The sequence below is a fragment of the Schistocerca piceifrons genome, chromosome 1 (assembly GCF_021461385.2).
Source record: "Schistocerca piceifrons isolate TAMUIC-IGC-003096 chromosome 1, iqSchPice1.1, whole genome shotgun sequence".
NCBI classification, from domain to species: Eukaryota; Metazoa; Arthropoda; class Insecta; order Orthoptera; family Acrididae; genus Schistocerca; species Schistocerca piceifrons.
In genome coordinates this window covers 298402429-298418362 of record NC_060138.1, presented here as the reverse complement: position 1 = coordinate 298418362, position 15934 = coordinate 298402429, and the positions used below count along the sequence as shown (strand labels likewise).

At 37.2% G+C, this 15934-nt stretch overlaps 1 protein-coding gene across 1 annotated transcript in view; it reads right to left on the bottom strand.

Annotated features, from left to right (window-relative positions):
• LOC124791288 (DNA helicase MCM8-like) overlaps positions 1-15934 on the bottom strand; it is a 159986-nt gene that overhangs the window by 131338 nt on the left and 12714 nt on the right. Inside the window, exons 2-3 of the mRNA XM_047257848.1 lie at positions 8565-8708; positions 352-584 (exon numbers count right to left, since the gene is read on the bottom strand). Coding sequence (XP_047113804.1) covers positions 352-584; positions 8565-8708 — 377 coding nt within the window. The remainder of the gene's footprint in view (positions 1-351; positions 585-8564; positions 8709-15934) is intronic.

Genomic DNA, 15934 nt, shown 5'->3' with positions numbered 1-15934 from the left:
GTGATTTGCAGAGTATCGATGTAGATGTAGATATTGATACTTGGGCTGTGCAGGGAATCCAAATCAGATTTTCACAAGAATTAAATAAACAAAAACTACAGATAAATATTTTCTTATCCACCAGAAACGTGAAAAAAAGAGTTAACGAAATGTATCATGAAGTACAGTAGACGACACTAGTACATGCAATTAATATTTATCATTCACTGGATAAAGAAATCTGTATGAAATTTCAGTTACAGTTAATCATAGCATAAATGAAATATTTATCACAAAGATTGATGAACTTTTATCAAAATGGCTCTAAGCACTATGGGGAACTTTTATCAACAGAGTTATAATTTTAGTTACCTGATGCATTGCGAGTCCCAGGCAGCTCATGGTATGTTCTGGGTTTTCCGTTAGTTCCTCATTGAAGGTAAACCATGACACCTTAAAGTCATCATCAGTCATCAGATGCTTTAAATCAATGACAAATGACCTGCGTTCCATAATATCTGATGCAGAATATAGATTTAAATTCTTCTTTATGTATTGCTCCACAGCTTTAATCTTATCAACAGTGGGCGATCCATCACTATAAACTGGTATAAAAACAACAATGTCTACTTCTCAGTACAGCAAAGGAAAATAATGTCATACAGAAAGTTAAATTCCAAAATCAAAATGATGCTAACAAGCTTGTTAAATAATGATTTCCATTACCCTTGCAAATTTACAAATTAATCATAAGTTTTCTATGATAATTAGAATCAGTCTGAATTCTCATTAATTAAATAACTATTTACCAAAATTATATTCTGGCACAATTTCTTTTCCACTACTCTACCTTTGCTATGTATGAAAGACAATATTTTATTACTTGTTATCTCAAGAATGTGTTAGGAATACAAAAGATACCAACAAAAATTCAACCATACAAATTATAATCTTTTAACATTCAGTTCTCTATTAAAGCAAGAGAATAGAGATAATAGCAAGGAGCTAGCATTTTTTTCAAGCATGACACTTCATGTATGTAATGTGAAGAATAAAGTTTACATGTACGAAGGGGGATCAAATATATATGGGAGTTTTGTTCCTGAACATCAACAATTGGTAGGACTGGCCCCACACTTCGGCTATGCTTAGGCGGGACAGTTAGAAGTGAGGAGGGCGTGCTGTTACATATTTCCTGCCGTTTCATCAGTAATGCTCACGATGTCTAAGCAACAGATGGACCCCTCCATTGTGCATTGCATAATTATCAAATTTCCTGCTTACAAAGGAGTTACAGCAGCGGAAATTTGCCAAAGATTGACTGCACAGTTTGAGATAAAACATTATCAAGGATGCATGTGTTTGCCTGGCATAAAAAGTTCAAGGAAGGACAAGAATGTATGGAAAATCAGCAACAAGATTGCAGTCCTCAGACTAGTCCTCAACTAGCCAACAACTCGTGAGTGACAGGGTAAGGTACTTCACCTGGATGTCCTGCATGGACCACTCATCGAGGTACATGGGACAATTTTGGGAGGAGGCTGCATGGTAGCCATTGCAACTGATACAGTGGGGAAAAGGACGTGGACAAACTTCCTTGTGAACATCCGTATCCCAGGTTACACATTTGCCTGGGTGTCGACAGGATATTTGAGTCTGGTTGTAAAGATGCCGCTGGTAGCAGCACATTGAGTTTGGAATGTACAGTCAGACTGTGATAACTTCATAGCCTGCTTTGATCTTTGATGGAAGCATTACTCTATTAAACGTGAGAAAGTGATTGCTTATGGGCACGAAGATTGCATCTATTTTTTTCATCACCCGATGGACTGCAATGATTCCCTGATCAGAGAGGTACGTTTGGTCAGACCCTCGAGCAGCCTAGTGTAAATAACACCACGCGTAGAATTCAGCATTCAATGGGACTTGACATGAACAGCACAAATTTTGAAGAGTTTGCAGTGAAAAGTGTTATCACTGGCTACTTTATGTTTTGCTCGTTTTAAGTGATATGTTGCTGCGAACTAAGTGTAGCTAATATATCGAATTTTTTTTAAAAGTTGGAACGAAAGCCATATTTCAGTACTGTATGGAGAAAAGAGAAGTTAACATACTTTATTGATGCGTGTTGGCACGAAGTGTGATGCCTGAGCATGCCACAGACAAGTACGGTAGCCTGCAGCTCAGTCATGAACTTCTCGTGGAAATGCATGCGCCATTTTCAAATAAGTGAACGCAAATTATCATTGTACTTGAACACAAATTATCATTGTACTTATTAATTGAAGAAAATGATGACGAAGACACTCTACTCCAACAGTTGCATAATGGAAAAGTTGAATCATGTCCAATTTTTAAGATAAGGCTTGACAAATATTTTATTTACGACTCTTATCAAGCGTCATTTATTAAACAAATACCAAGTTCTGTGAGTTTTTCAGGTTAAATATTTTCAATTTAAATATATCCTAGATCTGGTAAAAGAAGCTTTTGGGATGAATTCATTAAATAGATACTTCTATAAGATAACATCTGACATGAAATTAGGTGTGGACACTACAGTAAGAGAATTCAAAATACTTCGGAAACTACAGTAGTTGTTTTTCCATATATGTGGCAAATTCGAAGCAAGGCAGAACAGTCGCCATTTCACTTCAGGTAGAACATCCTACCGTTTTCAAGACAGTAAAGTAAATTTTAATTAAAAATATGGCACGTTTTGCACAACTACATAACAGATTATCTTAACTGTGTCAACATCTGTCAAGCTGAGCCTGTCTTAGCAACACAGACAGTCTCTCTGATATAACGCAATTAACTGCAGAGTTACCTATGTTGCATTTTCAATAATGGATAGTTTTGTAGACTACTAGAGTATTAGATTGGAATAAATGAATACTTTTAAAGGAAAGGGAACCAAGCGACACCTCTGCCAAACTGTATCCAAGATCTAATTTCTCTTTTTGTGTATCCAGAGATAATTCTACATTTACATCTATATGCTGCAAACAGCTGTGAAGTGTGTGGCAGTGGGTATGTCCTACTGTACCAGTTGTATGGGCTTTTTCTGGTTCTTGTCACATATGGAGCACAGAAAAAATGATTGTTTAAACACCTCCGTGCATGCTGAACATTGTCCACACAATTCACACGGGACGTTGTGTAGTATATTCCTAGAATCATTATTTAAAGCCGGTTCTTGAAACTTTGTAAGCAGGCTTTCTCAGGCTAGTTTATGCCTTTCTTCGAGCATCTGCCAGTTCAGTTCTTTCAACAGCTCAGTGACACTCTCCCAATGGCTAAACAAACCAGTGACCATTGTGCTGTCCTACTTTGTATACGTTCAATATCCCCTGTTAGTCCTGAGTGCCACACACCTGAGCAACAATCTAGGATGGGTTTGATGAGTGATTTTTAAGCAATTGCCTTTGTAAACTGATTGCATTTCCCCAGTATTCCAATAATAAACCGAAGTCTGGAAACTGCCGTGCCTTACGCATGACTGGGTCTATGTGATCATTCCATTTCATGTCCCTGCAAAGTATTACAAGCAGGTATTTGTATGACTTTGCCGATTTCAACTGTGACTTGTTGATATTGTATTCATAGCATACTTCAGTTTTTCGTTTTTTGAAGGGTAAATTTTACATTTCTGAACATTTAAAGCAAGTTATCATTGTGTGCACCACGTTGATATTTTAGCAATACCTCAATGAATATTTAGGCGGCTTCTTTCACACAGTCCTTCATTATAGATAATTGCATCTGCTGCTAAAATATATGACTACTATTAATACTGTTTGTGAAGTAATAAATACAAACATGAACAGCAAGGGTCTCAACACACTTCTTGGGATACACCAACATCTCTTAATGACTTTCCATCCAAGATAGCTTGCTGCACTTTTGCTAACAAAAACTCCTCAATCCAGTCACAAATTTCACTTTATACCCCATATGATCATACTTTTGATAATAAGCATAGGTGTGATACTGAGTCACATGCTTTTCGGAAATTGAGGAACACTACATCTACCTGACTGCCCTTTACTTTTGGCTTTCAGTATGTCATGTGAGAAAAGTGTGAGCTAGTTTTCACAGGATCAATGTTTTCGAAATGGTTGGCATGGAGAAGGTCAGAACTTGGAGGTACCTCTTTATGTTTGAGCTCAGAATGTGTTCCAAGATACAAGAAATTTATGTGAAGGATGTTAGATGGTAGTTTTGTGGATCACTTCTGTACCCTTCTTGTAGATGAATGTGGCCTATGCTTCCTTCCAATTACTGGGCACCGTTTCTTTGGTAAGCAGGATCTATGACAGATTACAGTTAACAGAGGGGGCTAATTCAGCCCCAATATAAAATATGATAGGGATTCCATCGGGCCTTGGGGCTTTGTTCAGTTTTAACGAGTAGATAAACTCTTTACTGACTGCAAATGTAAAGGATACAGTTTCTCATAGGACAGGAGGCAAATTGTTTTATGAAACACATTGTATAGAATAGCACAATCAGTTGTTAATGTTAGGAACAAGCATGGAAATAATTTGTTTTGACATCATATATACATGACACAAGAAAATTAATTTTCGTTTGAATGTAACATGTAATTTTCTTATAAGAAGTTTGATTTTCTACGTTTTGATCACATGAATGCTTACATATTTGCTGCAACGTCTTCCAGATGCTTTAAGATGTAATATACACTATGTGAACAGAAGTATCCAGACACCCCCCAAAACATGTAACTGTACAGTTATATGTATTTTGACTCAAATTATTTTCCTATTACATTTACAATAGCATTGGTTTAGAAAATGTGGCAAATTAGTATTAAACTTCTTGGTTTATCATCTTCTAATTTAATTTTCCATTGTATCAGTGCATCATCATTAGCTCAATTGTTTGCAGAGTTATCAGCCAACATCAAAAACTCTTCAAGCACAAAACAACATTTTTTATTTACATGAAGCAAAACATGCCAGTTGTTTCAAAAAATGCCACACACATACGTCAAGAAAGGTTAATCCCATTCAGAGACCAGCTACTAAGTGTGATTACAGAAGTGAATGAAAATCCCAGAGTAAGAGTCACAAGTGTTTCCAGGAAACATGATTTTTTTTAAAAAAAAAGATTGATTATTTTCCCATTTCAAATAACAATGACACAACTGAAACCGAGTTATTCCAGAAGGTGAAAATGAGTAAATAGCAAACTCACTGGAGTGTATGGCAAATGGGGATTTGGACCAACAAAGGTGTAAGATGCTATAAAATGAATGTGACTGAAAACAACATTTATATTCCTTTTATCAATAACAGACCAGGAAAGACTGGTTCCAAAACTTTAAGAAATGACAGTGAAGAAACCAGAGCCCCTAAGCAACACAGAAGAAATATCACAAATGGTCCATCTATAATTTACAGCTTTTATGGTCTGTTGAAAGACAAAATGGAGTGACTTGGTATAAAAGACGATCCAAAACATATTTACAGTCTGGGCAAGGCCAATTTGTGCTTAGACCAGTCTAAAACAAAAGAAAGATGCAAAGGAAGTTGAAATGAGGCTTTTAAAATGATCACCAGAGGGCAGACATTCATCAGCATTGAAAGAACAAGTGGAAGTTGTTGCAAAATCCTTGCAGGGTTTTGGGCCAATAAAGACAGTCAGTCAGTCGGTCAATACCACCCATCTTAAAGCCACTGATGACATGAAATAACTCTACAGTAATGTCAAAAAAGTATTGCAATGAGCTGTTTAAAATTTAGAAACATTAAATTGCAGTTCTGAAATGCTATTTCCATTTTAAATACTCATTGTCTCATAACTGCTAATGATTACTCCAATATAGTGTTCTGACAATATACATTTTGTCGTGCAAGTACCCCAGTCTGTACTCACAACAGTCCCTTAAATCACCCAGGAAGCAGTTGTCTGAAAATTAAAATGAGAACGTCTGTGGTTTACCAATTCCATGGGCTAATATGCAGACATCTTTCTATTTTTTATTTATTATTTTATGAGAGATAATAGTGTGAAAGTTTCTCCAGATTATGGTTAGTCATACAACAATATTACACAAATAAGTATAAAAAAAACAAAGTATCAGAATTATAACGAAACTCACACTTTTATCTGAATATTACACCATATTGCCCTAATAAGATAGATATGTTGCTAAAGATGAGTATGGGGCTAAGTAATGGAATAATTATCAGTATTGGCAGAAGTCTGATCCCCCTTCTTGGGTGATGCTGGCTGGGCTAGCATCTGCTACCTGCTGGATCTCTTTGGGCTGCTCCTGACCTCTGTCCAATTGACTCTCCTTATGGAGCTGAAATGGCCTATTTTGTGTGTCACTGGCTATTTTGAAAAAGGGTGCTTGACTTGGCTTCAAAAACCAACTAGGGAGAACTAACTGTTGGACAGCAGAAGCCATTTGGCCAAACCAGCAGTGTGTTCTTGATTGCAACATCCTATCAATAATAGATTGTGTCCTATTTTCATTACATCCATAAATTTCTCCATGTAAGTGAAAGTGTAGCTCACTTCCTGTTGCAGTTGCAGCTGTGTTTTACAGAGTATAGCTTCAGCATGTCATTTTCCATTCTTACTGTTTCAAAAGTTTAAAATTTGCACATTTGTACCTCACTTCTACTACAGGTCATCATGATAGGTAGGAAACAAATAACAGAAAAGGATGAGAAAAAGCACACAACAGAAAAGGAAGAACTCCTCCAGTACATCTACAACTTACACCACAACTTAGACAAAAGATTGACAGATGCAGAGAAACCACCAGCAACAGCAGATGATTCTCACATACCAACAGTTCTTCCAACAAAAGGACCACCTCCAAGCAGACAGCAAAATGCAAAGCAGGAGGGTAGGATGATTCCTTGGTAAGTTAATGGAGACAAACCAGCAGTTCACTTAGCAAGCAGCTTCACAACATGTCTATAGAAAAGCTACATACCACCACATCCGAAAAAAGCTAAAACAATCTTAACCTACAGGAAGGACAGCATTTTCTTACTAACTCTCACCAACAAGATTCTCATGAAGATAATGCCTATGTGTATCAAGACGTCTTTTAGAAGAACAAGTAGGATTCTGATGAGGATTAAGCACAATAAACCAACATTAACGCTTTGAACAAAGTTACCAACAAAATAAATGAACACAAAATGGCACTTTGTTTAGCCTTCATCAACTTTGACGAGCTATTGATTCAATCAGCCATTCAACAGTTATAAATTGTATTTTAACAGGGGCAGAACAAACCCCCTATCAAGATTATCCATAACATCTACAACATATCAACAACATTCGTCTTTGTTAGGTGGTCCATCAAACTATTTTTCCATCAGAAGAGAAATAAAGCAAGTAAACCTAGTATCGCCAAAACTATTTATGGCCGTGCTGGAAATGGCAGCATCCAAGATCAACTGGAAAGAGAGAGAGTTCAGAATTCTGGGGAAGATCTATGCTGCATAAATGGTGCTCTGCTCCTACCTAAAAACAAGAGGAACTGCAAATTCTGGTTTCTAGCCTTGCAGGAAAATGTGACATGATTGGGCTTAAGGTAAACATCTTGAAAACAAGTTTCACTAATTCAGCAGGGAATGAAAACATGATGTCTGGCACAAAGGCTCTAGAGAGTTGAAGGATATGTATTTACCTAGGTCAGCTCCTGAATGACAGAGGTAATATAAAGCCCAAAATATTTTACTTCCCAAAACAAGGATGGTAGGCATTTGGAGGAAACCGAGAAAAAATATGCCAGTGGACTTGAAAAGATGCTTTTGGCCAGTGTGTTCTTCCCATTTTAACTTATACCTGTATAATGTGGCCACTAAGGACATTGCAAAAGGTAAATTGATAAATACATGGAGAAGCATGGGAAGTTCAATCTTGGCATAAAGTGAAGAGCTCGCAAAGTCTGTAATGTCATACAAGGTATGGAAATGGAAATGCACAGAATATGCTGCAGGAAGAGATGATGGAAGGGGACGAAAGCAATTTTCAAGTGGAGCCACGAGAGAGGGAGGCCATCAGATCATTGGGATATGGGTGACAGAAAAATTGGGTTCAACTTGCAGAAGACTGCTTGAGAACGACACAAGTGGTGTGAATGAAGAAATTTCTGCACGACTTAAAGTCGCATCTTCGAAGTGATTGAAATAAGTGCATATTACTGCTACTACTACTACTATTAAACTATCGAGACATTTGTGTTGACACAAGCCACATCCGTAGTAATAAATTAGCAAGAATTATTCTACTTTGAAAAAAAATCTGTTGCTTCCTCAATTACATTAAATACCTTCATCTATCTCCTGTTTACAGCAAAATATTTACATGACTATGTTGGTATTTACCACAGAGTAATAGTTATCTGTATGTCATAAGAATAGAGGCTTCCTTACAATAAGCACTGTTGCCTGACATGCAGTTACCAGGAGTCTTTAGTTCTAGAACAACCAGTAAGCTTGATTCCCATCAAGAGCTGAAATTTACAATTTACATTATCACATTACTATTTAGGCAATAAAGAATAACTGATAATTGTATTATAGCATTACCTTCCTGTGGAAGATACTGCTTCCATCCAACATATGGAGTAGGCACAGTGTCAAATATGTCTTTAACACTTGGTTGACTAGTTTGAGACTGTTGTGGAGAATCCTGCACATGAGAACTTGGTGGTTTAGTAGAATGTCCCATGCCTGCAAAAAGAAGAAATAAAATTTTGATATATATGGGGTGCCAGTGCTCACTGATCACTTCAACATGTGGCACTGCCACCATAATATAAACTGCTCGGGAAAGTTACCCACCACTTGCATACCCGTTAACGAGTAGACATAGATTTAAGAGGTAGAAAGAATGAAAGAATATGTCTTATGGAACAAAATAAATAAATATCTTCACCCTGCAATAAAAACAAAGCAGTAACAAAATTAAAGGTAGACTGTTAGAAACTGTACATCTTCGCACATATGCGACATCAAAATTTGTTACTTGATACCATTTAACACTCCATGCTTTGTAACAGGCTGTCTACAAAGTGGTCAAGAAATTACTGTTCAAACTTGCATTCCTGGGACAATATACTGCAAATCTCAATTGGTCCAAAAAAAGCTTAATTGGTTTCATGTCCACAGTTACCCCAAGTCATTCCATTTGTTGAGTGGTTCCTACATCGTAGAGGAAAATGGTTATGATATGGGCACAATTTATCTTGTCCACTATCATATTGAAAGATGAATCCATTGCAAAAATGTTGACAGTAGGGCTTATAAATAAAAAATCAAATAGGGGTAGTGTGGGAGTTGGTTTAAAAATGAATAAAACAAATAGGAATGTGGATAAGCTGCTATGAACAGCATAGTGAACACATTATTGTAGCCAAGATAGACACGAAGTCCACACCTGCCACAGTAGTAATAGTTTACAAGCAAACTAGCTCCGCAGATGACTAAGAGATTGAAGAAAAGTTGATGTGATATAAGAAATTATTCAGATAGTTAAAGAAGACAAAAATTTGGTAGTCATGGGGAACTGGAATTCGATAGTAGGAAAAGCAAGAGAAGGAAAAGTAGTAGGGGAATATGGACTGGGAGTAAGGAATGAATGAGGAAGTCACCTGGTAGAATTCTGCACAGAGCATAACCTAATCATAGCTAACACTTGGTTTGGAGACACTGGAAGGTTTCAGATTGATTATATAATGACAGAGAGATTCAGGAAACAGATTTTAAATTGTAAGACATTTCCAGGGGCAAATGTGGACTCTGACTACAATTTGTTGGTTATGAACTGTAGATTAAAACTGAAGAAACCGCAAAAAGGTAGGAATTTAAGGAGATGGGACCTGGATAAACTTAAAAAACCAGAGGTCGTGGAGAGTTTCAGAGAAAGCATTAGGGAACAATTAACAAGACCGGGGGAAAAAATACTAGAAGAAGAATGGGTAGCTTTGAGAGCTGAAATAGTGAAGGCAGCAGAGGATCAATTAGGTAAAAAAGACGAGGGCTAGTAGAAATTCATGAGTAACAGACGAGAGATTGAATTTAATCGATGAAAGGAGAAAATATGAAAATGCAGTAAATGAAGCAAGTGAAAAGGAATACAAACATCTCAAGAATGAGATCGACAGGAAGTGCATAATGGCTAAGCAGGATGTAGAAGCATGTATCACTAGAGGTAAGATAGAAACTGCCTACAAGAAAATTAAAGAGACCTTTGGAGAAAAGAGAAACATCTGTATGAATATCAAGAACTCAGATGGAAAACCAGTCCTAAGCGATGAAGGAAAAGCACAAAGGTGGAAGGAGTATATTGAGGGTCTATACAAGGGCGATGAACTTGAGGGAAATATTACGTAACTGAAGAGGACGTAGACGAATGTGAAATGGGAGATATGATACTGCATGACGAATCTTACAAGAGCACTGAAACACCTAAGTCAAAACAAGGCCCCTGGAGTAGACAACATTCCATTAGAAATATTGATAGCCTTGGGAAAGGAGACATGTGAAATACCCTCAAATTTCAAGAAGAATATAATAATTCCAATCCCTAAGAAAGCTGGTATTGACAGGTGTGAAAATCACCAAACTACCAGTTTAATAAGTCACGGCTGCAAAATATTAACGGGAATTCTTTACAGACGAATGGAAAAACTGGGAGACGCCGACCTCGGGGACGATCAGTTTGAATTCCATGGAAATGTTGAACACACGAGGCAATACTGACCCTACAACTTATCTTAGAAGACAGATTAAGGAAAGGCAAACTTACATTTCTAGAATTTGTAGACTCAGAGAAAGCTTTTGGCAATGTTGACTGGAATACTCTCTTTCAAATTCTGAAGGTGGCAGGTGTAAAATACAGAGAGCAAAAGGCTATTTACAATTTGTACATAAACCAGATGGTAGTTATAAAGAGTGGAAGGGTATGAAAGGGAAGCAGTGGTTGAGAATGGAATGAGACAGGATTGTAGCCTATCCCCAATGTTATTCAATATGTACCTCATACAATCAGTAAAGGGAATCAAAGAAAAATTTGGAGTCAGAATTAAAGTTCAAGCAGAAGAAATACAAACTTCGAGGTTTGACAAAGACGTTGTAATTCTGTCAGAAACAGCAAAGGACTTGGAAGAGCAGTTGAACGGAAGGGATGGTATCTTGAAAGGAGGATATAAGATGAACATCAACAAGAGTACAACGAGGATAATGGAATGTAGTCGAATTAAATCAGGTGATGCTGAGGGAATTAGAATAGGAAATGAGACACTTAACGTAGTAGAAGAGTTTTGCTATTTGGGGAGCAAAATCACTGCTGATGGTTGAAGTAGAGAGGACATAAATTGTAGACTGGCTACGGCAAGCAAAGCATTTCTGAAGAAGAGAAATTTGTTATTATCAAGTATAGATTTAAGTGTCAGGAAGTCCTTTTTGAAAGTATTTGTATGGAGTGTAGCCATGTATGGAAGTGAAACATGGACAATAATAATTTAAACAAAAAGAAAATAGAAACTTTCGAAATATGGTGCTACAGAAGAATGCTGAAGATTAGATGGGTAGATCACGTAACTAATGAGGAGGTACTGAACAGAATTGGGGACAAAAGGAATTTGTGGCATAACTTGACTTGAATAAGGGACCAGTTGATAGGACACATTCTAAGGCATCAAGGGACCACCAATTTAGTAGTGGAGGGAAGCGTGGAGTGTAAAAATCATAGAGGGAGACCAAGAGATGAATACACTAAGCAGATTCAGAAGGATGTAAGTTGCAGTAAGTACTGGGAGATGAAGAAGCTTGCACAGGATAGAGTAGCATGGAGAGCTGCATCAAACCAGTGTCTGGACTGAAGACCACAACAACAACAACAACAACAGGGCTAGACAACAGGTTGTGGGATCCTGTCCTGTTACAGCACAGTCCTTGCTTTACCCTTCATAGCAATGGGAGGTGTCAATCATCCACACATGATATAAGCCGGTACTGGTCATATACTTCTCTGATGATCACCACTTGTCAGCACAAAAATGCTGAAACATCTTCCAATCTTCCACTTCAGATGGAGGTCTATTTTTCCCTGCACACCATGATGGTGTTGATGGGGATTTGGGGGGGGGGGGGGGGGGGAGGGGGTTGAATAGTATTGCTGCATCCTTTGAGAAATGCAGAGGCTGAACAGTGTACACAAAGTGCATTGATCCATTCAGGATTGGAGACAGCATGAGTTCTACTGAACTGCACCAAAAATTTAGGTCTACTTTTACATCCTGTAGGCCTAGTGATTTATGTAATCAAAAGGGTACTGAGAAAGAGAGTTCTGATAAAAAACCACAATCTACATCGAGTCAAGAGACTCTCTATTACCCCAATCAGTTGTTTGAGTTCACCATACAAAAATGTTTCACCACTGAACTCAATAGTTGTGTGCAAAGAAAAAAATAAATCTAAGTATTATCACATCATCTTGTCTACAACATGTGGAACGTAACAGGTAAAAGTCTGGATCAGAGCCAGTAGCATACTTATGTGTTTCGTGCAACAATGTTGTCAGCACTTGCCATGAACTGAAAACTGCACTGAACCAATGTGATTTACATGTCTTGTTGAGGCAGTACTTTTATTTAATATAAAAAGGAAACAGGCAGAAACTACAAGGATTCTCAGAAAATAATACTGAAAGTTCAAACATGAAAATAGCCAAATAGATCCCAGCCTGGCCCAAGGATTTGGACCCAACAAATGAATCCTGGTCCTGACTTCCCCCACATCAGAAAAATCATCACTCAAAATCATCACACATAAAAACTTTGCTGTCTGGAACAGATACCCAGGCTGCTAAACAGTAGCTTGTAACTCAATACAAAACTCAAATGAATTTGTACTAGTCACAAGGTAGTTAGGAAAAATGTATCAGTATTTTGTTTTAGTGACGGAGCTCTGAAGGGAGCTACCTAGAAATGATGGGCGTTCTTAAATGACTTATTGCTTCAAGTGTTTTCAGATAGGATTTGCATGCATAGGATTTGGCATGTTAATCAGTAATTGAAGTATGTATGGAACTCAAACAAGAGCTGCAAAAAATAGATGCTATCTCTGACAATATTGTTGCTGCATTTTGATCATGTTACAAGCACACAAAACTATCTCCATGGCTAAGGAAAAGGTACAGAAAGCTGGTTGAGTTTTTTGGGGATAATTTAAGTGTATATCAAAGAATAGGCAAATGGGAAATGGAGGTGGTGTCTCTGTTTGCAATAGACAAAAATCTGAAATCCAATCAGATAGAAATTGAAGATGCATGTGAGATTGTTTGGGCAAGACTCAGTATCACTGGTGGTCATAAAATAACTGGATCCCATCAGACTCATCTCCTGATGTAATTGAAAACTTCAGAGTAAACCTCAGTTCACTTGTACACAAGTTCCCCCAATCATACTACAATCATCGGTGGAGACTTTAATCATCCAACAATTAATTGGGAAAATTACAGTTTTGTTAGTGGTGGGTGTGATAAGACGTCCTGTGAAATTTTACTAGATGCCTTCTCTGAACACTTCTAGAACAGATAGTGAGGAACCCCACTCATGATGGAAATATATTGGATCTAATGGCAACAAATAGACCTGGCCTCTTTGAGGATGTCCACACCGAAACTGGTATCAGTGACCATGACGTGGTTGTGGCAACAATGATTACTAAAGAACAAAAGACAAATAAACAAGCAGAATGATATCTATATTCAGTAATCTAGATAAAAATTCAGTAGTGTCATACCTCAATGAGAAACTTGAAACTTTCAGCTCAGGTCAGGAGCATGTAGAGGAACTCTGGCTCCAGTTTAAAAGAATAGTTTACCAAGTACTGGATAGATATGTACCCAGTAGAATAGTTAATAACAGGACAGTACCTCCATAGAATACAGCCACTGTAATGAAACTTCTAAAGAAACAGTGATTACTGCATAACAGGTGTACAATAAAGTGTAGGGCTGTAGACAGAGAGATGCTGAATGAAAAGTTTTTGGTTGTTAAGATATCAATGCATGGTGACTTCAGTGACTATCACAGCAGAATATTGTCAAATGACATTTCACAAAATCAAAGAATTCTGGTCGTATGTAAAGACTGTTAGTGGCATTAAGTTAGTGTACAGTCCCTAGCAAATGAGACAGGAACAGAAATTGAGGGTAGCAAAACAAAAGCTGAACTCTGGTTTCAAATGTTCCTCTACAAAGGAAAATGCAGGAGAACTGCCCCAATTTACTTCATCTTTTCTGTGGTATGAAGATTAAATAAGTATTGGTGTCAGTAGTGTTGAGAAAAAGTGGAAATGGGATATTCCCTGTAAAGTAGGACACACAATATTTAAAAGATTACAATTTGGTACTTTTTATGTAATTTTTGAAAAGTCTGGACTTTTTACTGTATGGCATCAATGGCACCAATGGTTTGTGGCCCATTATTGCCTTCCATCCATAATTTTAGCCATTTTTATAATGCCATATGTTTTTCGCATGAGAGTGTGAATTATTGGAGACTTTGGACCTTCATTTCAACAAATTGGCAGGTAAGAATTAGCATATCATTATTTATATTACTGTTACATACCCTAATGTATTGCATAAAGAGTATAAAACTGAAGTAGGTAAATTATAGGTTAGGGTAAATAATATAATACAACAGTGTAAACTCTCATGTAACATGAGTCACTTTCATGTGATTAAGTTCTTATACCAAGAGAGATATTAGAGAAAACTTTATTTTGTTCAGTAATTTACTGCTTAGTGTGAATGTGTAACTAATAGCCCTTCTAAACAATTCCCAATTTCAACCAATATCGTAAAAACAGAAAATTAAATGTGTAACATGAGTGACTTAATCTGAGTCACAGTTGTATTATTTTAAGGTTACAAGAAGATGATGCCCTTAGTAGCAGTAGAAAGACAGAGTAGAAGGTGGGAAAAGTTTAAGAGTGAAGGAAAATTTGAAGAATTTGAGAAGCAGCATCTGGAAGAAGCTAGAAAAAGCCAGCAGAAGCAGAAACAAAAGTTTCTACAGTTGAGTCAACATAAAGTGGGTTTGTCACCATATAAGTCACATAGTGCTCTGGATAAAGCCATGGCTTGAGTGCTGCAATTGCTTAGATTAGCAAGGTACTGCATAAAATGTGCCTTAGGAATAAGATGTCCCAAATTTTTAACATGAGTCACAACATAAATTACATTCTTGTTCTTTAATTTTAATGCTCTTCCCTGCTTAAATAACACTTCTAAGATCTTTTCCTGAATAACACAATTTGTAACGATGTTTTACACAAGAAAATATCAGTTTATACATTGATAAAAAGTCATCATAATAAAACACTGATTTCAAAATGTAAAATGAGTCACCATGGAATCTCCCAAACTGTTAAAACTGAACACAGCTTCAGACCCCGATGGAATCCCTGTCAAATTCTGTACTGAATTTACGGCTGAGTTAGCTCCTCTTGTTACTATAACCTATCGTAGATCCCTTGAACAAAAAATCAAGCCCAGTTCTTGGAAATAGGCACAGGTCATACCTGTGGACAAACAGAATGACCACCTCAATGCCAATCAGCATTGTTTCCGAAAACACTGATCATGTGAACCCCAACATCAATATGCATTCATCTTGGTACTCTAAGCATTAACTTTGGCTGTTCCGCCATGTCCAAGTCAGTTCTTTGTGACCCTTGTATGTGTTAAGGTTAATAAATGAACTACTGCTAAATGGGTGTGATTATTGGTGCAACCAAACCGAACTCCCTCCTCAAATGAATAAGAGATTTCTGATGTTTTCATTGGACCAGCATCAAGCTACTCCTGCATTCCAATCGCTGACTGAGATTCTGAAATTTCTTAAAAACGAGAAGCAGGGTCATTCCATGTCAAGTATCCCAGT